Below are 27,735 nucleotides of genomic sequence, written 5' to 3'. Positions count from 1 at the left end.
AAGGATTTTTTTTTTTTTTTTTTTGTTCATACCTGTTCGAGTGTGCGTCACACACAAACAATGGTAGACGGAGATAATTTAAAGTATATTTGAATTACACACATATGAATACCATAAGCGCTCGTGTGTAATGATTGTCAAATTTTGCCCCCGTTCCCTAGAGAAGAAACTTGACCCCCTATTAGAGTTCTATTCTATTCTATGGCGTGTGTTTATGGGTATGTTTGTATGTATTAAGCAATTAGCATAAGCAACAAGAAGATGATGCGGTAATAATCGCTAGCAACATAAATTCATTCATAAATTTTTATTAGCATAGCATGTTTAGCAACATGTTGTCCTTAGGAGGTATTTGATAAAAAGCAACAGGATTTTCATTGTGCTATGCTATTTGCAACTTTAGGCCGTTAATAACACACATCTTCGCACACCCTCGCTATAATAACAACAACGTTCGCAACCAACGTGCATACGCATCTTTCACATCTATCTTTAACGATGTTCAGCAGCTTCATTTCCCTTCCGGCACTACGCATGCTCTACAGCTTATTGTTGTGTTTGCTTAAAAATCGTGTTAATACCTATATACATATGTATTATTTCATCTTATTTGTGTGTGTGTGTGTGTGTATGTATGTTTACGTGTGTATTCGCGTGCTACTAACACTTTGCTGTACATGGCAGTCAGTATTCGGCGACTCGGTTGGTGTTGTTTACCGTAATATAAAATAAAGCATTTGTTCAATTTTGTCCAGAGTTATCTTTGCAGTGTCAGCCTGTTGCGTTACCTGCTTGAGCAGTGTGAAAAAATAATTACGCCGCACATAGTTATTTTGTCAGTTTGCATAGAAGAAGTGTAAACAAGGGCGCCGAAAACGTTAAACGTCATATATATTACGTGGTGGAGTACACGACTTCTCTAATTGCTTCTTCCCGGTGGTCAGTAGTCGAAATCAGTTTCACTCAACGGGGCGTGTAAATGTATCTAATAAGAAAAAAAAAACGCGTCATTTATTAACCGTATATAACAAATAAAAATTAATTGCTTTTGCTTTTCATCAAAACCCACTCACCACTCAGTCAACGCAAAAGACGGAAAACACTGAAGTAAACAATTTCATTAACTATTTTTATTGTACACTTTTTTGTTGTTCTTATGCTTTTGCCCTCTAATCAGCAAACGAACATTTTGAAACATTTTGTTTTTATGCATTAGCCATTCTCTTGTACATATATACATTCCTACACTACGTGTTCCCCCCAATCGTATGCTACTTGTACGTGCGTTGTCATTAACGGTGTATTATATTATCTAAAAAGAAAGATTTCGTTAAAAAAACAAAAAAAAAACAAAAAAAAATTTCGGAGAATAAATAAAATTTTTGCATTTTATCCTTAGTTCAAACGTTTCACGGACGCGCATATAAATGCCGTGGTAACGTCTATGGCATCTTCTTTTCTTCCGGCATCAGCATCAGCAAAACAAGTCTAAAGTGTTACGCACCATAGCCATCGGAATAAGCGAAATTATATCAAATCAAGATTTATTTAATTATATCCCGACTTTCGAAAGTTGATTGATTATATAATAAACTGTGCTTCTTCAAGTGTGGCTCAAGGGTGAAAAGAGTGATTAAGCAAACTTGATTTGCAAACACATACCCTTTGGATAAAGTTGTGGTTTTTCTTTGCAATTTTACTAAATCGAATGTAAGTAAGCGAAACTATTTAATGCAATAAAGTTTAATTAATAAGCCATTTATAGCGTGTGTGCGTCGCCGAACGAGTTTATGATAAAATAATATTTTCCAATGAGAATGTAGATGTTAATTGTTAATAACTTGACTCTGTCCAATTGTTCGATCAATACAAGCAAATGAGAAATTTAAGAAGGACTTGTGTACCTTCCTGCAGAAGATTGCAGATTTTCTATGCACAAGGCACAACAAAATTTTTGCCTTCTTTTGTCCTTTTGTCCGCAGGGAGATAAAGCTTAAAATGGTTAGAAATGTTCACGGAATCTGCCTCCTAAGGCTTATACGTCAACGATCATATTCGCCAGTGGGGCCTCTTGCGTCGATGATAATTTTATTTCTTTTCTTTTGTTGTAGTCACAATATACTCTGCTATATTCAAGAGATTCGCCTACGGCAAGGGTGAATATTAACGTATATCTGCTCCATACTTCCTCGAGCTCGACCTTACAAGGTGGAATAATTCGTCTCTGCAAAGGTCCATAGGGATAGCACAAATATTTACACCAGAGAGAGGAAGAGATAGAAAGAGAGAAAGGGAGAGAGAGAGAAAGAGAGAGAGAGAGAGAGAGGGAGAGATGTGATATTAACGTACTTCTGGTCGATACTTCCTCGAGCTCAAAAAATTCTTCTCTGCGAAGGTTCACGGGGATAGCACACACATTTACACCATTTGGGGAAAGGCAGGGAGAGAGAGGAACACAGATGCTCAGAAGGCTTATAGGGTGAGATGGAAAGACCCCTACCTGCAAGGATTCGCAATTTCAAGAGATTCCTACATTTTTGCGACCGATCAGCCTCGTAAGGGATCTTATCCATGCTTTCTGGGAAATTATTCCCTTAAGTTCTGTTATAAGGACAACATATTCTCTTTTGCATTTGAAAGGTCTGTCCTCCAAGGCTTATAATCCCACACTTCAATATATTCCGTGTAGACCATATACTTAAAGCCTAAAGGCTCTTTTCGGAAAAATTCCACGTACCTTCGACTTATTATAACTTATCGACATAAATATAACTTTATCTTTAGCGACAGATGAATAGGCATTACTTTGTTGCCATGTTTAACCACGATTTTCTATTATTTTCATCATTGGTCTATCCGTCTGTACGTCCCTTCAAGATTCCTTTCACCACAATTTTCTATTATTTTCATCATTAATCTGTCCGTCTGTACGTCCCTCCAAGATTCCTTTCACTCTTCGCCTGGCATCTTTCACCATCCGTTCGCTGTTCTTCAATAAATCTCTTTTCCCATCAGTCTGTATTTTTCTCATTGTTCACTACCTCCCCTTGCTTCTTCCTTCTGATTTACCCCACTAAAGTATCTTGCATGGCGATCTAGTCTGGGAATCATGTCTCCGCAAAGGCGAAGCATTTCAAGTAGAAACTATTCTGAAATTTTTATATTTTTTAGTTTCTTACGTTTCGAAAATATTTTCATTTTATGACCCATTTGTGATAAAATTGAAATAATTTTCTCGCAACATCGTTAACCTGCTCTCTCTCTCTCTCTCTCTCTTCTTTGCATTCCATTATAATTTATCATCGTTATTAGCATTAACATCAACAGCTGACAATATGAGCAAAATTATGATAATTAATTTTCTAAGAACATTTTTTTCAATTTAAACTAAAGAATAACTTGACGAGAACATGACACAAATTTCATGGACAAAAAAAAAAAAGAAAAGAAAACGAGATAATTATTTTCTTCACTTTTAAAAGGAAAATATTTTAATAAATATTAAGTAAAACACGTTATATGATGAGAATGAAGGAAAGCTCATTAAAATGATTTATTTGCCTGCGGTTATTTCATAAAAATGGGAAAAATTTCTCTTTTGAAAATTATATTCAAATATCGCGGCCTTTGAGTGATGCGATAAAGATTTCGTGGATATTTAATAAGACTATGGTCTGGATATGGTATGGATACACGTATAAATAAGTCTGCAATAACAAGTAATTCGATCGGGATCGGATTCGATTGGGATCACCCTTATACCAAAAAAAAAACAAAAGACGTAAGAGAAGTATTCCCCGGTATTAGAAATAGTTCCACTATATCTCAACGATCCCTAGAAATATATGTATAGAATTTTCTTCATATATCCACGTTTAACATAACCTATTTTGGTTAGATTTTAGACTATGAGTTATGTTTCTTGCGATACGGAAGCAACATTTACCATCGTTTCTCTTTAAAGCCATAATTTGGTCGAAACGTTTGCAACGTTTGCGACAGAACATTCCCGCGTCAATCTAATAATTCCTGTATCTCTAGCCGTACGTGGTGATCCGATTTCCGGTTTACCGTTACTGCCGATGACTGCCTGTCACAAATTTGTTGTGCTGATATCAATAAGTTTTGTTACAATTTTTTGGAAGCTAATCAGAGAAGAAAGCAATTTCCCGCACAACATGGGTCAGATCAACTAAACTTGATCCTTGATCCTTGAAACTTGATATGAGTGCCTTCAAAAATGAGTGTCAAATTACAATAAACACACAGCGTGTCATTTTAGATTATTCGCACGATTTTTGATCCCGAACTCGAACTAAGAGCCTTTCACACCCGTAACACTTATTGCCATTAAGGCTTATTAACATTGCAACGATCGAATAAGTAACTTTGTTGAATTATTGGATTAAGCCATCATCGTCATCGAATGATTACTCGGTCTGGTTAGTGCCTGATTCAAGCCTTTAAGGAGACAATTTTAATACCCTACGTACTTGGGAGAGCGGGAAGGAGAAGCCCGTCATTCATTCTGAGCAAATTTATTTTTTATAATAGATTTCCATTATTTGAAGTGATTCATCCATATCTGAAGGGCTTCTAATTTCTTGTTGTCATATATCGTATATCGTATGCATTGTATGCCAATATAATCCTAAAACTGTTCGAACACCTCTTGTCGTTATATATTGTCTAAGCTTGTTTACGTATACTTAATATGTAAACTTAAATACTCTAAAACGCAAATGTGCTGCGTTGCGTCTCTTTCAACTGGATTTAGTACATCTTCCTGTACTAATATTATTTATTGCCTTTCAATTGAAACTTTCCCATTCTCAAATGCGTTTTAATGCGTTTATAATAAGTTTGTGTGTAAACTCTTTGCAAAGTTCATTTGTTTTATATAACGACAAGTCGTCGTTAAGAACAAAAATTTCCAAAAAGAAAGAGAAAATACTGTTTCATCATCTAAGATGTGGAGAAAAGTGGAAAACGATTTGTAGACGCCTTAGTCATAAGTGCCTATCGTCACTGCCTAGGAAAGTAGTCACAGCATAGTTCCTTCATCGATGGGCTTTGCTTTGGCGCAAGTACTTTGAAATTTTTGCTGGTTTTGCTGGCTTCGTGTGATTTTTTTTTAAGATATTGTAGGCGTGTTCTTGAATTGATATTTTTACGCTTCTCCTCCCATCACAAGGACTAAGGCCACTAAGCATTGCAGTAAAAAATAGTGGACGAACCGAGATACCCTAAGTTAACTCAGATGACTTCTCTTATCTTAGTCGATGCGCACAATCCAAAGGTAAAGTAACGAAATTTACCCATACATGGGTACTCATCAACAGGAATAAGGCTATCAATTAATAAATTTGACTTTCCAAGTCTCGTCCCTTTTACATTTTTTAAGATTGTCTGAGAGAGTTTTTTGACTCGGATATCTATCATCTAGTGTTGTAGCTTGTTAGATTGTTTCTCATACGTTACATATGACATGTTAAAATTATTATACCCAACATTTATTATTGAAAATCTTGTTCACGAAAGTGCTATGCAAACTACTTAAAAAAACCTTACTATGCAAGCGAGTAATGAGAATACAAATAAAAACTTAATAAGCGAAGACTGCAACCGATTTAAATGTTTCAAGGAATTATTTATCCCTTAAAGTGCTTCAAAATTACTTGTTTTGTTTTCTCGTTGCTATTTATTTTTCTTTTCTTTAAATAAACAAAAGTGAATATATATATATATATATATATATATATATATATATATCACAATACTGAAGAATCTTTAACAATATTATCTACATAGTATAAGTTTTACAGCTCTTTGGGGGCCTGTTATAGAATGCTTTTCCCTTCTAAAACAGAATTAATTTGTTTGCTTAACGCCTTTGCTTCTATACCCATTACCGGATATGTTGATATTGTCACAACGTTTGCAACGTCTGTTCAGAGGAAAGCATCAGAGACCAGAGCATCAAAGTCTAAATCTACTTAAGCATGTCCGTCTGTGAAATGTCTGCTGTAAACATCCTCCTAGCCGCAAAAATGAATCTATCAACTTCAAATTTGACAGAATTATCGAAACTTCTCGCAGGCAAGTTGGTGCTGAAAATGAACCAAATCGGTCGAAGGAAACACCCACAGCACTACGTAAACTAAGAATACCTTTGTTTATCAGAAGGAATGAAAAATTATTTTTTTGCGCGTTACGCATCAACTATTGCAGATATACGATATACGAAAATTTGAAAGCATATTCTGTGCGCGATGCTGTAGCATTTGTGCGCAACAATGGGAAAAGTTGATCACGCCTACTCAATATTATAGTGGATCAAAATTTAATTGTTCTTTTATAAGGCGTAGAAGCAATCCTCCAACACCCTATAAAGTACAAAAATTCTTGGCCAGTTTCAAATTTGGAACGCACCTAAACATGTCCGTCTGTTCGTCTCGCCATCTGTCTGTTTGCGCAACTTTGTTGTATTTGCGGTAACGATTCTCTCGTTAAAAACTTGCAAAAGAATTTGGAATTGAGCTAAACTTTTCAAAGGACACACCTGCGCAACGCCCACATGCCTATGCGATACATACTTTTATTTTGAAAATAGAAGAAACCAACTGCGCCCGCTACTTGTTGTAGGGCATGAAAGTTTAGTTCTTTTACTTCTTTTGTCTCTTTTAGGATAACCGTGTGTTGGGTATCAAAGATTCGGATCCGACCGAATTTAACTTTCTTACTTTGTTACATTTCGAACTTTTTCCTGCGATGAGAGATAATAAAATAATTTTTCATATTTACGGTACAATGCTGTACGACAAGAATTTCAGTTCAATGTTTCCCTCAAAATTTTCGCTTTTCGTGATTTTCGCCCATCAGTGATTATTTTTATCGATTGATCAGCAAGCTTTTATTTTGAAAAAAATTTCATCCCAAATTCGTTGAGCATAATCTTTTTGCTGAATATAAATGAATGCATTGCTTAAAAGAATGCAATAATTCCACAATGCACTTTGGATGAATTTGTATGCGTCACTTAATTGATTGGAAACAGTCTGACAACAGCTCCTTGTATGGTTATGTCTACGTTTGTACGTAAGTTTTTTGAATACTAATTTCCCTAATTGACTAAAGTAAACTAAAGTGCTTTGCCTACCTATGTTAGTCTGTTTGCAGGCCGTCAAATTGAGATGACCTTTCAAACATTTCCCTCGTAAATGGTCCCCAAATTATCTATTGCTATACTTTCCTCACTTAATGTGGGCTTGACCTTGAAGTTTTCAATTTGAAGTTAATTAAAGGTAGCAGTGCAGTAGCAAGAGTCTCTTAATACCAAATGACAGATCGACCAAAGGGTGGGGCATATTGAATTCGCCTCGAAATTTCACTCTAAAAGAATGCAAATTTCTGGATGATAACCAACCGAAAGAAGTTACAATGGAATGGCCTAGGAAAGCATAAAAATCCATATTTCATATATCGTCATATATGCAACCTGACGTAAACTTAATCCATAACATCTTATTGTAACATAGATATTGCTAAGCCACTAACGGCGGACACTCTTCATTCCTGGTGAGCGTTCTGCACGTAAGTCTATTCAAAGTGCACGCGGATGCCGCTAGAAAGGAGAAATCTGAGATTAGGCCTTGTGGTCCCTAGACCAGGTAAACCTAGAATACCAAAGAAAGCGTACAAAGATGACAAGAAACCAGTTTATGATTAGAGATCGATTTTTGATTGCCATCAGAATAAGGCGGTGTTTTGTTCCGTCATGACCGCCTGATCAAGAGCTAGACGAGCATGACTTAATGATTATTCTCTCATACACCCTAGTTAAGAATATGTTTAGGGGAGTGGCTATGGTCGCAAAACAAAAGAAAGAAGATATGAAATTATTTTATTTAAATGCTTTTTTTCCTTTTTTGTCTTATAAACAAAGAAGATGAAAACTCGAATTAATTTTATGTTGCTCCTTGCTGATCCAAATACGTACATATCGTTTATGTAAAATCTGAAAACAACAAACACTACTTAAAACATAAAATTGCACTTATATATATATATATATACATAAATATTTCTTATGCTTTCGTTTACCCGGAAGCTATAAACGTTACTTGACAACACTGACAAATTGCACAACAACATTTCACGAATTGCATTCAAACGATGATGCTGATGATTGCCAGCGAAATATTTGCTCCATTAAATGCGATGCAAAGATTTTTTTGTGGTCATCAGCAAATAACCCGAAAACAAAAGAGTAAAGCAATACCTTAAGGAGCGCAAGGTCAGCGGCAATAGTGTGGATGGACTGCTTTTACTTAATAAGTAAATGAAACAAAATTAATAAAAAAAAAATTAAAGAATACTAATTTCCACTATAAAAACTCTCTCTCGCGCGAAAAATAAATCTTAAATTTTCTAAAAAATTGCTTGTTAAACGCACACAGTCAACCATAATAAACGAACGAACTATTGCAGCTAATAAGAAATTTTTAAAAAATCAAGCCGGGCCCTAAACCACTGCGCCTAATACAGTAGAGTAATGGGATTATGTTACCTTACGTTGCACGTTACATTCATGCAAAGGTATACTCAAAACATCACATGGCGTGAATCTATTTTCAGTTTCCATCATAAACAATATATTTTCTCATCATGTAAGGGCATGCTTTTCGCGATAACCTCTATTAACCTTAGGGTCTAGTTGCTTCAAGTTCCAAGTTGCTACTAAGGATCTATTCCGGTTATAAAATATTGAAAAATTAAACCATTTTCTGAAGCCCTACTACTACTTATGAGAACTCCAATATGGCATGGGGTCCAAGAAGTAGACTCATGTCGTTCAGAGCCGATCCATTAAATTTTTGTGCTAAATTACTTCCATGAACAAATTCGCATCACAAAGCATTAGCGATTAGAACTTTTCGGCATATAAGAGTTCACATTCTCTGAAAATCCTTATGGGGGCGTTGACCTAAGAGATCCAAATTCGTTTAGGTTGACCTCTTTGTCAAATTGCAATTTTCACTACAAAATATTAAAAAGTGCACGCTTGGAGCAGTTATAGAAGAGGGAATGGCTTAGCTAAGGAAATTGGCGATCCAGGCGATCCATAATTTTCGCACGAATTTCGAAGGTCGGAATATCATTAATCAACGAGTCTTGTCGAGAAATTTCGAAAATAGCAATTTTCTTTCAGGTAAGCACTTTTCAAACTGTAGCGCTATACGGGAAGTATGCGAAAAATTGGACCGTTCCGATTTCCATAGGGTTCGTCCTCCGGTCAGAGTACGTCAGTGTACTAAATTTCATCAAATTATCTCGAAAATGTCTACCAGACGGAGAGACAAGCTTAGCTGCAGAATCATTTTGTAAATCGATTGATCTAATGAAAGATGGGTATATCTGAAGTCCATCTACGCCTTGCATATGTTCGCAAAAACTTATTATATACTCAATAGCATACAACTGGTGTAGGATGTAATTATAAATGAAAGAGTTAACTAACATTTTTTAACTTTCCTCTGCTCTCTTGAATCTCGAAGGGGCTGACTATGGCTTACATTAGTTGATATTTTCTTTTATAAGATTTAACTTGAAAGAACTTATCAGGATTTATATGAAATTTGATTTGAAAGTACCGTTATGTGCAATAATTACGAAATATTTAGATTAATTTATCTTAGAAAGTAGAGAAAGTATTTATTTACGCCAGAGTAAAGGACAACAAAGGTATACCGAAGTCTCTAAGTAATACATAATACCTTTGCCATTCATCAATTTACATCGTTGTGTCGATAACAAATTTGCATAAATTTGAAGAAAACAAATGCATAAGCATTCGGATTAAGATTGAAAGAGTAATTCGACCCATTAATAATTAGGTAAATCCCCAAGTCAAGTGCTTGGATAAGATATTTGAATGTGGAAATGCAAAATTTACAAATAATCGTAATCTTGTTGCGTAAGGCTAAAATCTTTTAATTATTTTAGTTGAGTGCAAGCATAATATAACATGCGACGGTGAGTAAAAACAAAAATCAATACTTTATACTTTCTCATCAGAGTATTAAACATTTGCAACCTGGGGGATTTCTTATTAATCGTTTGATACGTATGTGTGAGTGTGTGTGTACATTCAAGGGTTATTACACTTATTAGTACAATGAGTGTTTATTAAGAGCCTAAAGGCTTTTAAGTGTAAGGTCGGGAAAATTTTACGCCATTCCATGCCACTCATCATTAGCTATCAATAGAAATGCAAATGTATTAATGTGATAATGTCTACGTGGACTAAATATGACTGCACTTTGCGTTGGTCACTTTTAGAAATCCTACTACAGATATATTCTTCACTGACATGTCTGTGCGGGATATGCTTAATAGCTGCTAACCTTCGCAAGTAATCTCTTGCCCTCCTACGTCGACTTTGCGTAGACATTGTATTTCTTACACCTATTTTTATGTGTCTTATATATAGTCGACATTTTATTATTTGAAATTACCAACTGACGAGTTAATGGTACGTACGTTAGTGCCCAATTGGTGTGACCGGACTCCGCGCTCGCTTTCGTAATAATTGAAAATCGTTAAGTAACCCATCTTAACGGATCTTGAGTTCCAATTCTGATATAGTTACTACAAAAACATTAAATAGTAAAAAATTTTCAACAGACCCGACCATTACTAACTATCGGATATTTTTATGACGGAACCGCTATCAGAGGCACATCCCTACGTTACAGTAACGTGTTCTATATCGAAAAGGTCTTGACAATTGAATATCGAATTTATTGCCTCCAAACGTTTATTTGCACGTTTCTTACCCTCTTTCTACACACATTCCTACACTTGCAGGCTTGCTAAGCGAAAGCCCAAATCTATTAAGTTAAGTGTATGCATACAGTACACTAAATGACTTATTCGATTTAGGCTAAACCGGTTTAGGCTTTCGTTTGTAATTTAATTTCAAAAAGTACTGATATTGTTTTTTGATAAAGCTCGCCCCAATTAAGCTAAGCTGAAAGCTGATTCCTTAATAGAGATAGATGTTAGTAAGGAGGATCTCGTGTAAGGCCAAAGTGTAAATACCCCCGATTGAGGACTTAAAGCAAATGTAAGAAAAAATTCTCTCTACATACCTCCTTCTACCTTTTCAACTTGAAGCGTGTTTGCAGGGTATACGGTCTCTGTCTTTTTCTCCTCTGCCTTCTGTTCACGTTTGCAAGTAATTTCAGATCGATTTCACGATACCAGCTCCAATTGCCTCTCCCACCCGGATCTGGGGTGATTGCAGTATATTTCAATTAATACGGTTTTTCTTTTTGTTTTTACAGTACGAGTTTACACTTCGATTTTCCTTTTTCTGCTGCACATTGACTGAACAGATCAATTCCAAATCAAAATCCTTTCGGTAATTATTGTAATTAGTTTTTTTCTCTTTCTTACTTTGAATTTTTCTTTCTTAATTTTTTTCTTTCTTTCAAAGTCTACTTTGTCGATAACCAAATTTTTTTAAAGTGTTTTTTTTTTTTTTTTCAAAGCCCTTGCAGTCAGCTGGGATAAATGAAGTCGACTTAAGTTTATAATTTGAATCATCAATCATCAGTCAATTTACAAAGACCTTTTAGTGAAATTGTACTGCGCTTACGTACGGGCGGGAATTTCCTTTCAAAAGTTTTCCGTTCTTTTATTATCTTAAACGATCCTTTATTAAATATCGAAGGGTGATATCCAAAATCGTTTATGTGGAAGGGAATGTAATAGAATAAAAAAATCATGGGGCCAAATCACAGCGAATCTTCCGTTGTTGATTTGCTCACTAACAGAAGAAGAAGACGAAGGAGGATAAAAGTATTTGGCGAGGCTATCGGGTTTATGCTTTAAAAAAAATACTATTTCCGAAGAATATTAAAAAATGGCAGCACTTGAGCGATTCTCCCGAGACATTTTAAATTTAAGAGCCTCGGTAACAAGCAGCGCTTGCATAGCGCCACTATAGCGAGACGCAGTCCAGCATTAAATATTCTACACCACTTTGTTTGTTATGGTTAGTTATTCACATAACGGCATTTTTAAAGTAAGGCTTTATTTAAGGAGTTCTTAAAAATGCGATCGAATACAAACAACAATAAAAGGAAAATCTAAATCAAATCTTTCTGTAAGTGCGTACATCCCTACAAACTTAATATACCCTCGGACCGCAATTGAATTGAAATTTGAATATATCATGATTATGTTTTGATCTCTCTTTATTTTATCTTATTTTGCCTGTAAGAAATATTAACTCTAACCCAATGATCGGTTATTTGTAAATAAATTCAAGAGTACGAATATCTAATTTCGTGGCCATAAGGTGACAATAGATGATAGTCTTTAGGATGGTGATCGGCAAACATATCAATATATGTATGTCACTAAAATCTGCTTAATTAACTAAAATGGATTTTCGTTGCATCTTTCCAAGTTGTGTCAAAAAACTACCAGGAATCGGAAGATGGAAAAGAAGAAAAATTTAAAATTTAAATACGATACGAATTTGTTTTTATTTTTATTGCATTCTATATAAGCGACTTGCTAGCAAAAGTTAAATTCTTCATCATCATCTTCATCACGCGTTCACATTTGCGGACATTTACTACCGACGCTTTATGCTTTATAAGCATTTATCATTTACGGCCGAGTTCAAGTGGTACCATGTCTGACATGCCCTTCAACGCATTTTCATTTATTGCGTTTTCTTTATTTTTTGTTTTTTTTTTTTAAAGCGATTTGTATAAATTTGATTTTTTTCCTCCTTAAAAATGCATACATATGCGTAGGCATATGCATATGCATATGACAGACAGTTTGTTATGTTATTTTCGTATTAAATATTTTTATCTACGCATAAATGTTTATAAATGTTTTTACAAAAATTTATTCTCTTTTTCTCTAAATACGTTTTTTTCATATTTAGCGTTCAACAAAAATTATGAAAGCCACCACTTGGTTGTGTCCCATGTTAACAGTGTTGTGCGCCAGCAGGCTTGTTTGTACAGCGCAGAGAGCAAGTTTTACAATCGGCTATCATCCGTTAAACTATATGGCATCAAATACGTTGCAGGTAATGGAATAATAAAAGCTATTCGCATACTTTTTGTTTTGTTTTGTTTTTACCTAAAGTGTTTTATTTGGTTTTGCATCAATATATTGTATGCACACACATCTAATCGACATTCACTATATCTATGTATATATATATATATATTGAGTGGGACAATTTAAAAATTTTTAAATTTGACAATTGTTTTCGTCAATCCCTTCCAAGCGTTTGCAACTTGTTTCGTATTCATCTTATACGCAGTGAAGACGTTAAAAAAGGATACGGGTCTCCCTTCCTGGTTATTCGTTCAATTTTGATTAATTTGAAAATACTGGACACGTCTATTTTTCTGTCCATGTACTGGCTCCTACGTACGGGCTCCTACAATACATGTGGCAACTCGATGAATCCGCTCTATATACATATAAGTTACTCTTCGAAGAAATCAATTTAATCGGTTTTCCTGAATGGCCGAGTAGACGAGGAGTGCCCGCTAACAACTCAATCTCAAATGCAGTAGACTTTTCACTAAAGCCGATAGCTTAAGATGCTAGCGCTTCAAAGCATTAATCCCTGTGATCCCTAGTGATAGCAATAACACTATCTAAGTTAAGTAAAAAAGAGAAATTTACACTGGGTTTAAGGCTTTTTGAAAAACTCTTTGACAACGTGAATGTACATACTTTCTATGAATAGCTACGAAGGCAAGCAGATGTATTATTGGGTAAATGGTTAAAATTAAGTTGGTTCTTGGTGTTCTCATCGGCCAACTATATCCACAAATCACGGTAAAGGCTTCTTCCAAATGTCTTCGATACTCTTCGTAAACTTGCCAAGTCTCTATTAGTGAAAAGGAAAAAAAACAAACTCGATGCGACGACAAATTCATTTTTAATTTTTAGCAAACTCTACAATAAAAAAAGCTAGTAAAACCCTTAGAGTCGAACAAAACCGACCAAGAGCATATTTAATCCAAAGCTAGGAAAGCCGTAAGAAGTAAACAAATTTTTCGCTTTTTTCCCTTTTGTCCAACTATGCATATCATCATTAATTCAAGTTTTCATCAAGAAATCCTCATATAAGAGCTTACCGTCTTTGAGGATCTTTACGTAGGCGCAAGGATGCAAAAAATAGACCAACGCGATTCAAAACTGATTGTCGTCACATATATATGATATTGAGTTTTATGTCAAACTGCAATTCTCATTGCGAAATATCAAGAACAAGAGCACTATAACCCGGCAAAGCCACCCTCTAGATACCCTGCATCAGTTCGCCTAATAGGGTTAGTGATTTCATCGTTTTCATGATAATGAAACAAAAATCATACATTTTGTTATGTGAACGCATAGTTTTCTTACTGGTTGGATAGTTGATACATGAACTACCGTAGCAAACTTAAAGATTTTGTTATTCTTCAGTAGATTTTCTTTATAAAAAACATTTTAGATTTTTGCCTTTCACAAGAGTTGTTGCATATGACGAGGTCTGAATAACCGAACAGCGAAACCATTTTCATCATAAAATATTACAATTAGATCTTTCTTGCATATAATATTTAATATTTCATAAGAACCGTTTTGTGCGATGAGGTGAAAAAATAGAGCTACAATTCAGTTTTATATCAAAAATACTTTTACGAAGTAAAAGACTTATGTTTCATCGGAATCCTTATACGGCATGAAATATAGAAAATATACCAACATGGTCCAAGCTCGGTAAGGTTCGTGTCAAATTGTTGTTGTGAAGAAATTTTCGTCAAGAAATGTTGATGATTACACTCCTTTGTGATATAAGAATTCACTTTCTATAGGAAAGATTATGTGGCAGAGGATTAAAAAAATTGTCCCATCCGATCCAAGTTTTTCCCACCGATTTATACTGCCGAAGCGACCTTACTTGGCAAATTTTATTCTGAAATTCTGAAAATTACAATATTTTTTTACTCAACGACTTTTAAAAAGAAGCCATTATGTGGGGAGCGTTCGAAAAAGTGATCCGATCCGAACCATTCTCAATAGTTTTCGTTCTTTCGTCAATATGTCTTAAAAATTTGCGTCCTGTAGGTGCAGCAAAAAAAAAAAAAATACATGCGCAGACGGACAGAGCGGTATAATGAACGATGCTTTTATCTCAAAACCTTTCTGGATGTTGCATAATACACCCTATGACACCCAATATGGTGGAGGCTATAAAAATGATTGTCATATATATATATATATATATATATATTTTTTAATTTAAAGAATGCAAATCGAACCCCCGCCGTTCCACGCAAGTTGAGTAATTAATATTTGAATGATTTGTTGTTCACTTTTTTCTCTGGACAACCGTATGCCTGCATATTTGGCCATAAATTCTATTTGCTGATAAGATTTAATTTAAATACTCTCCATTATAGATTTAATTACTTATCGAGTTTGAATAACTGTTTGTTTGTCATCATTGGAAGTCTGTTGCGCTTATTGCGTTAAATGTTAAAATCATTGAAAAAATGTACATTTTTTTTTTGTTTACCTTGTAAAGTTTGCAAAAATTAATCTGCGATATTCAAAACTTTAATAACATTTTGCATCTGATTCTCGGGTACAAAGAGCAAAAAACAGCGCATAGCGGACATAAGTATTAGTTTACCCCCGAATTTAGATTCAATTTGGTTTTACTAGAGAGGAAAAAGAAGAAGAAGAAGAAGAAGAAGGAGTGCAAACACTGCTGTTAGAGCCTGAAAAGAGGACCTTTTTCTTGCCAATTTCTTCTTCTTCTTTTTTTGCATGCAAAAAAAGAGAGCAGAATAACAATATTCAGAGAGTTTATTAGGCATGTATTGAAATGTAAGAAAGAAACGAACAAGTAAGAACATTACAGTCGGTCGTGACCGAATCTTTTATACTCATCCACTCATCTTTGTCCTAAAAAGGACTAAAAATGAGGACAAGAACTAAATTTTTATATTCCATAATATCTAGGTAAGCAAAAAAAAAAAAAAAACAGGCCGAGAATGAGAACGAGAGCCTTCTTCTTGCGAATGTCTTCTTTATATCCCACACCATTAAGTACACTAAGTTTTCTAAGGCCTTTGGCCTTGGCACACGCCATTGAAAATGTTTTGGATTGGTTCACTTTTTCGACCACTCCCCTTACAACGCCCTATCATTCAAAATTTCTCAACAAAAGTGCCTAAGTAGTAGTGTCTTGGCATTCTAACTTGGTATGGAAACTTTGGACTGGCTGGGGCATTTTTGAACCCCCTCATATAACGAACACTGAAGCTCACACGAAAAAAAGGTATAATTTGCAATGCTTCGCGATGAAAATTATATCATAATAGTAATTTAACATTAAAAAATTAACTGTCCCATATTTGGACTTTCTCGGCATGTTTTTTGGATTCTACCCTAATAAGGAAAATTGACCCTTAGTGGAACAGAAAGTCCAAGTTTTAATATGTGGCGATGGAAATTGATCCATAAGAGTTATTTCATAAAAAAATGAACTCTATAAAATTTGGACTGCCCATGCCTATTTTTAAATCCTGCGCTATGTAAAGGTTAAACTTGTATTACATTAGGTTGCGACTTAGGCCGACTTCCCAATATATACGCACATGAAAAATGTGTCTTTATACAGAAACAAGGTATAATTTTTGTATCCTATAATGGTGTGAGACAATGTGCTGAAGGCTATTGAATGGTCGGCCTTGCTCGACTATAATGTTGTTGCTTTTCAAAAAGTTCTTCTTAGCGGCAATAGTTCGTTTCTAAAGAAAGCGTTTACGCTTTAGGTTGATGCTACGTTTATTGTGTTGACTGTATGTGTTTAATAAGTATGAGGAAATTTAAGATTTATTTTTCACGCGAGAGAGAGAGTTTTTATGAAAAAATTTCAATTCTTTAACTTTTTTTTGTTTATTTCATTTATAAGTATGTCTTACTTGTTTTTTTAAGTAGCCCATTAGACTGTTTCCAGCCTTTCGCTCCTTAAGGTAATTCTTTACCCTTTGCTTGTTTGCTTGTTGTTTGATGACCACATAAAAATCTAATATTTTATGCACAATCAAGCTATGATATGATGATACTACATATCTATTACGAAGCTCTAACTCTTACGTATTTTTATTTCCCTTTTTTTTTTTTTTGTAACTTTAAGTAATTTCCGAGGAATGCATTGTAATACTTCTTTGCATCGTAGATTCCGTTGCAGTTACCAAAAATTCATTTTTTCGCTGCCGTTGCTTCACATTAGTTCGAAATACAATAGCCGTTGTCCAAGTGTCAGAAGATGCTGTAAATCCCGAAATCAGTTTCATTAATCTGTAGTCTGTTTGTCGTTCTATCTTGCAGTGTCTTGCAGTGTTTATTGTCGATTAATTTTTTAGTTCACTAAATTGCGTGTTTTATGATCCTCTGTCATCCGTCCTCTACTAATCTGCGTATCTGTCAATTCCGCTAAATTAATTCGAAAATTATAACAAAAATATTGATACATCATCTGTGCTGTGTGTGTTCTACAATAAACGATTAGTTTATGTGAGTACGATTTGAGTCTTTACTGGGTACGATTGGAGTCATTTTTTAAAAGTTGCAAAATATGACGAAACGAAAACATTTTTGCTTACCGATGGAAAAAAAAATGTGCATTGCATAGGTGCTTTAAACCGTTATAAGACTATATTATAATCGAAACTTAAATTTACGGCGTTGACGACAGCACAACATAGCTTCACAATAAAAACTTGCTCTGCCCACTGTCTTACAACAGCAAATTAGTTATATAAATTTTTCGTTACATTGTTAATAATTGTCATCCTACGATACAATCTTTTTTTTTTTTTTTTCGAAATGAGAATAAAATTTATATTCGAATAAATTGATAACACAACATACCTGCATGCAGTCGTTTATAGATGTGTGTGCGTGAGTGTGGTGTATATGAACCCATAAATATATTCATAAAATGTATCGTAAAGTATAGTTAAAAATACATATATATAAAATATACATATAAAAAAGTAATACAATCTTATACGGTCCCCTTCATTTTCTGCATGCGTTCGTCTAATACGGTTTGTAATGAAGTTAAAAGTCACAAATGTCATGACATGAAGTTAAGTAAACATAAACGTAAATAAAGTCAATAGAATATATATATATATATATATAAGCAAGTGTAAGCAGATCAAGAGAGCAATATCTACACATATTGCTTTTACATGCTGTAGACCAACGAACACATCATAGATAAGGTAAAGACAGGCGACAGTATACTGATTATATAAACTCCTCCTGGAAACTCAAAGTTGAAACACAAGTGCTTGCGAACATTTGCTTATGCATATAGGAAAGCTCTTAGGTGTATAATTTTATAAATGCAAAAAACTTAATTAATATAAATTTTCATTTGAAAAATAATTTTATAAATAAAATTCATTCATAAGAATAAACGAAAAGTTTCTCTCTTTCTCTCGCGCTCTCTGCAGCGGAAGTCACGCCATTAAGAATTGCAAATGCATGAAAGCAATTTATAGAGGTGTGGCAGGAGACGGCATGCGTGATATTTGGAAGGTGTATCTAGAAGAATTCTACAAAGGTTTCTTTTTTTTTTCATTTTCTTTTGGCATCAAACCAGCATTGAACTCGATCTCTTCTTAGAACGACTTTTTGGAGAAATATTTGGATTTAAATGTAGATTGATCGCACCTGGGGTGACAAAGGTCCTTGACTTTAAATGATTCTTATACCCATGGTAGGAAAACGCTTAAACGAATCGTTTTGCATTTATATCTTTTACATTGGCTCGGACTTACAGCAGATCCTTGATCCTCCTAAATGTTTTTCATATTCACGACAGAAAGACTAATCCATGCTCTGCATTACTTGCGGTGAAAAGTTATATTAAATTTGTGCAATCGCATGTAACATAGGAGCACCGCGGGTGATCCAGACCTACTCTTTATTAAGCCGATCGATTCAAAATCAATTTTTGCATCGATTTAATATCAATTTTTGAATCGATCTAAGTTTGTCTGTCCGTATCTTGTTTAGTTCTGTTCAACCTAAAGATCGCAATTTTTGAGAGATTTTAATAAAATTTGGTTCACAGAAGGGGTTTGGCCCAAAGATGAACGCTGTTCAAATGGACGACGAAGTCTCTTTTTAAAAATATTCTACGCAAAACTAATGTCTTGAAATATCTGATGATTCATAATGACTTTCTGAATCGATCTAAGGTCGTTTATCAGTCGGTCCGCGTGTATGTCTCTCTGTGCTGTTTTCTTGTATTCAACCTATAGTTCGCATATTTTGAAAATTGTTAATCAAATCCGGTACACCTGGCGGTACGAGGGTACAGAGGGAAGGAGTTCCGAAACGTCCATCTTTTGTTACGCCAATGGATTCAGAATCACTTTCTAAATCAATTTCTGAATCGATCTAAGTTTGTCTGTCCTTCTGTCCATCTGTCTATCCTGTTTTCTTGCCGTTTTTTAGTTATTTTGATGAGATTTGCAACACTGACATGTTATTGCTATTGAATGCTATTGAAAATGGTGCATGACGATCCACTTTTTTAACCTATCCGCACGTAAAGTGTTTAACGAATTAGCGTAGGATATTTGAGGGTGGACCATTGCTCACTGGAGCGGTTTAATTTGTTTTTATTATGCTCTATAAGTTTAAATAAGTTAACTTCGCTTAGAGACACCTACAGATAGTGTCCTCACGGTGAGGAGGATTTCATTAACTTTGTCGAACGCATTAATGGATTAATTTCGACAACTTGTGCATTCTCTTTATAAAAGGCAAAGAATTATGCTTCTGGCTACTTCTGCCATACCAAGCTAGATGATATGCTTTCCATACATTTATCATATATTCATATTATCAGTTTTTAATAGGAGGAAAAGCACGAACGTTGTTTTGTCTACCACTAATTTCAACAGAATTTCTTCGGAGCTACGATTTTTATATTGATCGAATTGAAATTGATTGATTGAGCGCCTTGACCGATGTCAACATTTTCTTAATCATTTCAATCTTTGCTGTCCATTCGTCTTTTCGTTTCCATTACCGGTTTGCATGCATTTCCTTAGTTCAATGCAATTTCCATTGTACCTTCAAAAGTGCCCGGCAAAGTAAAGGTACATAAAATACTTGGAAAAACCAACAAAAATTATCAAAGAATGCATCATGCAACCTAAAGCCTAAGTACAAAAAATTTGGCGTAATATTTACAAAGCCCTTGAAAAATTGAATGAAAATTTTTGAAATTTTATAAACAAAACAATGTGTATGTATGTGATTGGCAAAAAGATTAAATATTTAACATAAACTATTTCATATATAATAGAAAAAAAAAATGTATTTTTTGTTTCGTTTTTTTTCTCTCTTTTTTGCACATAGGATGATAATGTTATTACGAAACGCAACAAACCTTCTTTGTCGATTGTGAATCCATTGGACGTTTTAAGACAGCGTTTGTTGCTAGAAATTGCTCGTAGGCAAATGAAAGAAAATACAAGACAGGTAAGTGAAACATAACCGCAATTGTGATTTTCTCTTCTATTTTTTTTTTTTTTTTTTTTTGTCTACTTCTCTATACTTTTTGTAATATTATCACGGAAATGTCTATGATATTGTTATATACATGTACACATGTACACATGCAAGTGGAAAATGAATTTCATATATTTTTACTTTAAAATGCATCTTTAAGATGAAAATGGCAATCTCTTCAAGAGTGTAAAGCTTTTACAAGTGGATTGCGCGTCACTTGTATCAAAGGGGTACAAACTTTTAAGGAAATACTAACAGTAAAGTTGTCGCATTTACTTTCTGCTACGGCTAGACTAACTATAAAATGAGCTATGCGCAAAACTTCTTCATGCTTTCTAGTCTTTTTTGGATTTATTCAAAATAAAGGGAAACAAATTAGAACGTTATATTCGGTGAGGGCCGAATCTCACATACCCATGACTATGCTTTTCTAATTCCACTCTCCAAGTCCTTTTATTTGGTACCCGTATCGCTGAGAGAAATCGCTTAAGAGAAATTTAATCGCGATGTCCATACTCGAATGAACCCATTTTTAGGCAGATAATCTATCTTCATTTGAGGAATGTGCAAAATAGTTTCAAACATTCTGCCTTGTTTGCGTTATGACAAATAAGCATAAAACCTCAAAAAAGGGGAAAAAACAGAATTTAATTACTTGTAGCTTTGTGTGGACATGGCCGATTGTTTTCATTTTTCCACGTAAAGAAAAGAGTGTCTCGTAAAGTACCTGTGGAAAGGTATCAGCCTTCTACCTTCAATAGTCTTCGAATAACGAGCAAAAACCCATAAAAAACAGACTTACGTTCAGTTTATGTTACACTGCGGGTTTATGTCCACTACGGCCAATTTTACCCACTTTCAACACCAATCTGCTTCTAATGTTTCTACTAAATTTGAAGTCGATATCTTAATTCTTGCCACCAGGAGAGTGCCAACAACAAACACTACGCAGCGTGCAGATGGCCAGACATATACACTGTATAGGATCTCTAAAGCTTCCCTTTGAGCGTCACATGCATTATGAGAGAAAACTAAATGCGTAGACCACAATCCTTCAGTGATGGCTATAAAGAGAAACCAAAAAGCTTAAATTGCTCTTTATATTGTTTTCGAGAGCTCATTCCGCACTGTAGCCATAGTGAAGCTTATAATTATCGATCAGTTTACAACTCTGCACTATTTTACAGTAAGTTTGTGTGATCGTGTGGCTATTTTCGAGTTGTCTGCATCGAAATTGCCACTTACCGTACGCAGCGGAGAAATCCTTTACAATGATTTTTAAATACTTTCTTGTTTTAGTCATATCATCCTGAACGGGACCGTGCTTTGTTAGGGAGATCTCTCGTTTTCATGTCCTCCATGCAGTCCAACGGTTTACCCATACATTTAGTAGAGTTTTCTTTATTGAGGCTGAACGGATTCCAATTATCAACAATGCAGACTAACTCGTGCAGCCTTGATTCCACTCTGTGATAAAAGCGGCCTCCGATGCCGTTTACACTTTGGGACCACTGTGTTAGCCTCTGAGTTGCTTTCTTTTTCTTATTGTTTTGCTCTTATGTCTCTTTATTATTATTATTATTATTTTTTTTGCTTATTTTGTTTGTTTATCATTGATTATTAAGTAATTATTAAGCAGATAAACGCAATTACACGGTTAGGAAAGCAAATGCATTTAAGCTATGCATACAGTAAAGCGGTTTTAATGGATAATTGGCATATTCACTGATATGTGCTTCGTTAACTAAAATCTTAGCGAAATGTTTTATTGGATTTCATTTGTTTCATTATATTTCATTATTTTTGTGAAAGAAGAGCTTTCAAAGTTATGAATTCAAAATTCAAAATTCAAATTTTAATTAAAATTTTTTATTGCTCAAATGCACTTTGATGAGATTTTGATGATGCGGGTGAGTTTTAATTGTTGCGTCTGCACTAGTCTATCATAGCAGATATCGACCAGCAATTCATTTACTTAGTTTACATAAGCTATCGAAAGAAATGAGCGTATACGGTATGTCATTATTCTTGTTGCAAAAACCACAGGCTTGAGTGAGTTTGCATCACATCATCTAAAGTACTATATATTAATATGATGCATCCTTGATCAATGAGTTCCTTCGCCATATCTGCAGAACGGCATTAAGCTTTTTCTTCATACCTATATTCTTGGTTCAATTTTTCGTAATACGCCTACGCGAATATTTATAAGTGCAATGCATTATTTTGGATGAGGACTTGTTATAGTCTGCATGGCAAACACCCTACCACGTCCTTCGAAGTGGTCGTAACAAGTTTCTCTCATTCCGACAATATTTAAAGTGTACATTCCTTAAGCGCAGAATACTGCTTAGGTTTGAAAAATATCTTGGCGAAAGGTATTCCCCAAAGACAATCAATTGCTTTGGAGTCGGGACTAATAGCTGGCCATCACACTGGTGAAGCTAGACTGTGTAATTGGAAAAGAATCCAAACCATTGTAAATCATTTGACATGGATTGGAGCGTTGTCTTGTTGAAACGTCCAATTGTCACTACACATAACTCTCCAGCATAGTCTACTAAACTATGTCTAACAAGCCAACAGCATATTTTTACATTTCCCCGTGCAACAAATGCAGCTCGTATCGTAAGAGATTCACCGCCACGGTTATGCTTGTAACACGACAGTCGAGGATGTTTATGGTGATCATACGGTTGGGTCCACTGTGCTTAATGCAACCATAATTATCAGTTTCTTTTAGAATTGCGGTCCGGCGGGTTTTATCGCAACTGCTATCCCCGCCAGGTATCTTACCAACACGTCTCATTCCCAAAAGTTCCCTTCCACGAGGCATTTTCAACTAAAAGTACAATTATGAACTGAATTATTCACTAAAATAAGTGGAAAAAGTGAATGAGCAATCACCTACGAGGAGATATTTTCTTTATAAAAGGCAAAACAAAACCTAAAATGTCCAGTATTTAGCGGTAGAAAGTCGAATGAGGATAAGTGCATATATACTCAAACCTATTTTTGTACGGTAAATAGGAACCGCATAAAATAAAACGCATAAAAAAAAATCCCACAAGAGTTCACTAATAGTTAAAAAAAAAATAGTTTTCGCAGCACAATTACAAAGTGTTATTTTTATCCGTTGACTAGAGACCGCATAAAAAATTTCTGAAAACCTTGCGAATTAACTAAAAATTGAAATTTTCAATGCAATTACTAAACCAATCTCCGCCAAAGTCATGTGGTAACGTAACGATTGCTGTCGTTAATATTGATGTATTTTTGCGACTGAACTTCTTTCTATTAACGACATATTCTGACTAGACTGCTTTCCAGCATGCATTTAATGTGTGTTGTTTCATTTCGGTAATTGCTGCAGAAGCGTGATTTATGCCGTCCAATGTCGAAAATTTTTTAATTTCGCCAATTATGTTCCGATTTAATTGAAATGTTCATATATCGCATATAACGTTTTCTGTTGAAGTACAAAGTTACCGCATGGGAAGACGAATGAACGGGAAAGTACTTTATAACGCGGGAATACATAATAATGTATTGTAACCCAAATGCAGAATAAATAAAATTATATTCGCATATATAATTATATGTCCGAGGTACAAGCTATCGATCGATAACACCTACGGGTCGTCCAACTTTTATATACGCTTTGAAAATATAGGTGAGACAAGGTCGAAAGTTCTCTTCTTCCATTTAAATGAAATTTTATATTTATAAAACTTTTCTAAACATACTTTTTTTCAAAAATATTTTCTCTTTTTTTTTTCTTTTTCTTTTAATAGGTTTTAAATATATTTATGTAGAAACGTTTATATATATATGCATATAAAAAATAGTCGACAATTCGATTTATATATGTACTTTTGTCTCTTTCTATAGGATGATGTATATACCTGCATTCATTTTATATTTACATTTTCTGAATAAACATACATACATTCATATACACACACACAAACCCACATACACATGTGCTACATGCATAAGCAATCAGAGTAAAACTAGTATACGTTAGATGCTATATCTGCAAAATGACAAAATGTATGAGACGAGTTTACAAATTCTTGTTTATGTTATATCACAAGCACCCATTGACGGGCTGAAGTGTTTACAAGCAACGCGATGTCGTTGTCGTCTAAATAAAATAAAATAATGTAAGAAGGAAAATATCGTAAAGAAATTTCTTAAATGTATTTATTTGCCGGAGGGAAATAATAGGCAAAAGAATGTCTGCAAAGAGAGCGAAATGTGTTAAGCGAGTAACAAAGTTAAATACACGTTAGAGTGAACCTGGAATACCTTCTATTACAAAGTCATAAGTTATTACTTCCTATAAATCTACTAAGCGATCTTCATTGCTTTTACACTCTTCTACTGTTCAATTCCTGCCTTAAAATTATTGGAATTACATATCAAATCGATGGGCTGAGGTTGATCCCTAATATTCTTTTAAAAAGTTTTGTTTCCAACATTTTTGGGTTTGGCGTTTTTTCTTTTCTTTTTGCAAGTTTAAGCATTTTATGCTCATTTTCAACTCGATTTCTGCTGAAATCGCAACATATATTATATAATGCATATACATATATAATATAATATATAACGTTTTTATTAGGCGTCAACTAAAAATGAAAGAGGAATTGTTTTAACGCTTGACTCTATGGAAGTATTTCAAGCTCACTTGTCTCACCGAGTCCAAATGATTTTCCATATGAAGAGAAACAATGGAATCAGCATTTTTATACCAAGTGAAGCAAGGGAAACATTTACATATTGATGAAAATCAAGATGTAAGACTCTCACCTTGGTCATACTATTCCAATACATGAACGGAGCCTTCAGAAATCTTATACAGATACACTGTTTGAATGTCGAAATCTTTTCAATACTTGAAGACTTTCTTTCGGATTATCTAACCCTATGGGCCACTTGAACGTATATGGAAAGCGAAATATTGATAGAATTTTTAATTTTATTAAGCCACTTGGTCCATCTAACTATCTAGTTTACCTTTTAAACAAAAAAAAAAAACGAGAGCTGATAGATTTAGTCGCTAATGCTCGTCATACTTTTAGTCTGAGAATTTATTTCCTACCTATAGGATATGATAGATTCTGAAGCGCCCTCTGCTAGGCATTTCCGCAAGTATCGTTTTCCTTTTGAAATTTTTCGATCCCCTAGGGTGCGTAGCGAATGCTGTGAAGCTTTCCATCTTTTCTTTTTGTTGTTTTTTGTTTTATTATTATTATTATTATTATTATTATTATTATTATTATAAATTTAGCCACAGAATAAATTCTAGGACTAAAGTCTTAAAGCACTAGCATCTAAGGCTTTCGCCTTTATTAAAAGCTCTACCGCACTTGAGGTTTGAACCCACCACCATTGAGTTGCTAGTCAAAAAGTCCACGACCATTGAGTTGCTAGTCGGTAGCGACCAAAAAAAAGCTAGGTAGCGATTATGCCTTCATCGACTATCGACTATGATAAATGTAAACTCTATTGCATTAGGATTTGATCGCGATTCTTGCTTACACGGTTATTCGGCTCGGATGCTGTCGCTGAAAATCTTGTCTAAAATTTATTCTTTCTCGAGATTTTTTCAACGCACCAAACTCGTTTACTAAATGATCATCCAATTGTTTTACAAATATACGGCAGCAGTGGAGCCAATGAGTGGAAATGCAATACCGCTCATAGGGACGTTTTAGAATTTTAAAGCCATTTTTTGTTACTTTTTTTATTTTTTTGAAAAGCTTCTACGAGTTATAAGCATCTTTAAAACAGAACGATAACAGCGAAATTTAAATTTAAATTTTGATAACATGAGAGTACTAACAAAAGATAGTTAAATAGTTAGCTCGTTCTTACGAGTTCGCAGTTATTCAGGAATAAAGTCGTACAAGTTGACAAACAGAATGACAAAGTCAATATAACTGTGTTGCCCGTTGATAAATATGAAACTGTAACGAAGCACATGTATTACCAGCAAAGCAAATAATATAATAAGCGGGTTTTTTTAATCTTCTTTTAAGCGTTTTCGACACGTGCAACCACACAATCTAGAAACTTAGGGCACTTTTCGTATTAAGTTGTAGTCGTTTCTCTCCTTGCTCCTTGCTGCTTCTCCCTTCCCCCCGCTTCTCCACTCTCTATCTCTCTCTCTCTCTCTCTCTCTTTCTCTCTCTATCTCTCTCTTTTTAGATGAGTTAAAGGATGGGAGGAAATCGAAGTGAAATTTTTCTTTGCCAAATGTTATTCTTTTAAAGTTTAAAGTTCGAACTTAAAGTGTTTTTGATATTTTCGTTATTGGTGTGTTATAACTATTGCGTAAGAATAAAAAAAAAAAAAAGATTTACAAAAATTTACATAAAACTTTTAATTGTAATGCTTTCTGTTTGCTGCTTAACTTTTCCAATGCAGGTCGAATTGAATCGTGCAATATTGAAAAATGTGGGCAAACGCATGTTTAATACACCGTCAACTAATAGTTACACGTGGCATAATGTCGTGCGACCCAAAGAACGTGAGCAGCAAGATGAACTTTATTATAAGCAACAATCATCGTATGGGCGAGAAATGCCTGAAAAGCGGCATTTGTTATCGCCTGTAAATGTCATGCCCTCAGCAACAATTTTTGATTATCTAATACGGCCGGGAATAGAATATGAGCAACGAGCCATAACCACACAATTACACGAGGCCAATAATGCGAAAAATGATGATGAAGTTGAGAGCGACATTGACGTCGTTAATGATGGCAAAACGAAAATAAGTCAAATTTCGAATTCAGCGTTTCTCAAACATTTTCAACCGACTGACCGTAAAGCTGATTTAACACAAAGTATTATTAAAAATCGCACCACATTACAGCAACAACACGATCCTAAAAACAATATCCCAATTAAATTTTCGGACTTTGCCTTTATTGACGATGGCAGTAATGAATCTTTTAAAGATCCCGTAGTTTTCGACGAAGATAATGGCAATCATTTAGACTATCAGACGCAGTATTTGTATAACTTGTCACATGATAATGATTTACAACGTTTAAGAAGTAAATAAATTCTTTTGAAAAAA

The 27,735-nt window shown here is 34.5% G+C and overlaps 1 protein-coding gene across 3 annotated transcripts; it reads left to right on the top strand.

The window, feature by feature from the left end:
• Positions 1 to 815: 815 nt before the first annotated feature.
• Positions 816 to 27,735, top strand: LOC119639497. Of its 3 annotated transcripts, XM_038036907.1 has the most exons (6): positions 816 to 939; positions 1,400 to 1,710; positions 11,349 to 11,425; positions 12,971 to 13,117; positions 20,494 to 20,616; positions 27,079 to 27,735. In XM_038036907.1, exons 4-6 carry the CDS (start codon positions 12,986 to 12,988, stop codon positions 27,718 to 27,720), a joined length of 897 nt encoding a protein of 298 aa, XP_037892835.1. In that variant the 5' UTR covers positions 816 to 939; positions 1,400 to 1,710; positions 11,349 to 11,425; positions 12,971 to 12,985; the 3' UTR covers positions 27,721 to 27,735. The 3 variants fall into 3 exon arrangements, with proteins under 3 accessions (XP_037892835.1, XP_037892834.1, XP_037892836.1); XM_038036906.1 differs by lacking the exon at positions 11,349 to 11,425; XM_038036908.1 differs by lacking the exons at positions 1,400 to 1,710; positions 11,349 to 11,425.

Source organism: Glossina fuscipes, unplaced genomic scaffold, assembly GCF_014805625.2.
Source record: "Glossina fuscipes isolate IAEA_lab_2018 unplaced genomic scaffold, Yale_Gfus_2 112, whole genome shotgun sequence".
NCBI classification, from domain to species: domain Eukaryota; kingdom Metazoa; phylum Arthropoda; class Insecta; order Diptera; family Glossinidae; genus Glossina; species Glossina fuscipes.
The sequence above is the reverse complement of the archived record's forward strand: the minus strand, read 5'-3'. Positions and strand labels throughout refer to the sequence as shown.

Excerpts from the sequence above, each read along its gene's own strand:
- LOC119639497 (XM_038036908.1), top strand. The coding sequence starts at position 12,986 with ATGAAAGCCACCACTTGGTTGTGTCCCATGTTAACAGTGTTGTGCGCC. Across the intron at positions 13,118-20,493 it reads TGGCATCAAATACGTTGCAG|GATGATAATGTTATTACGAA; the intron begins GTAATGGAATAA and ends TTTTGCACATAG. Across the intron at positions 20,617-27,078 it reads TGAAAGAAAATACAAGACAG|GTCGAATTGAATCGTGCAAT; the intron begins GTAAGTGAAACA and ends TTTCCAATGCAG.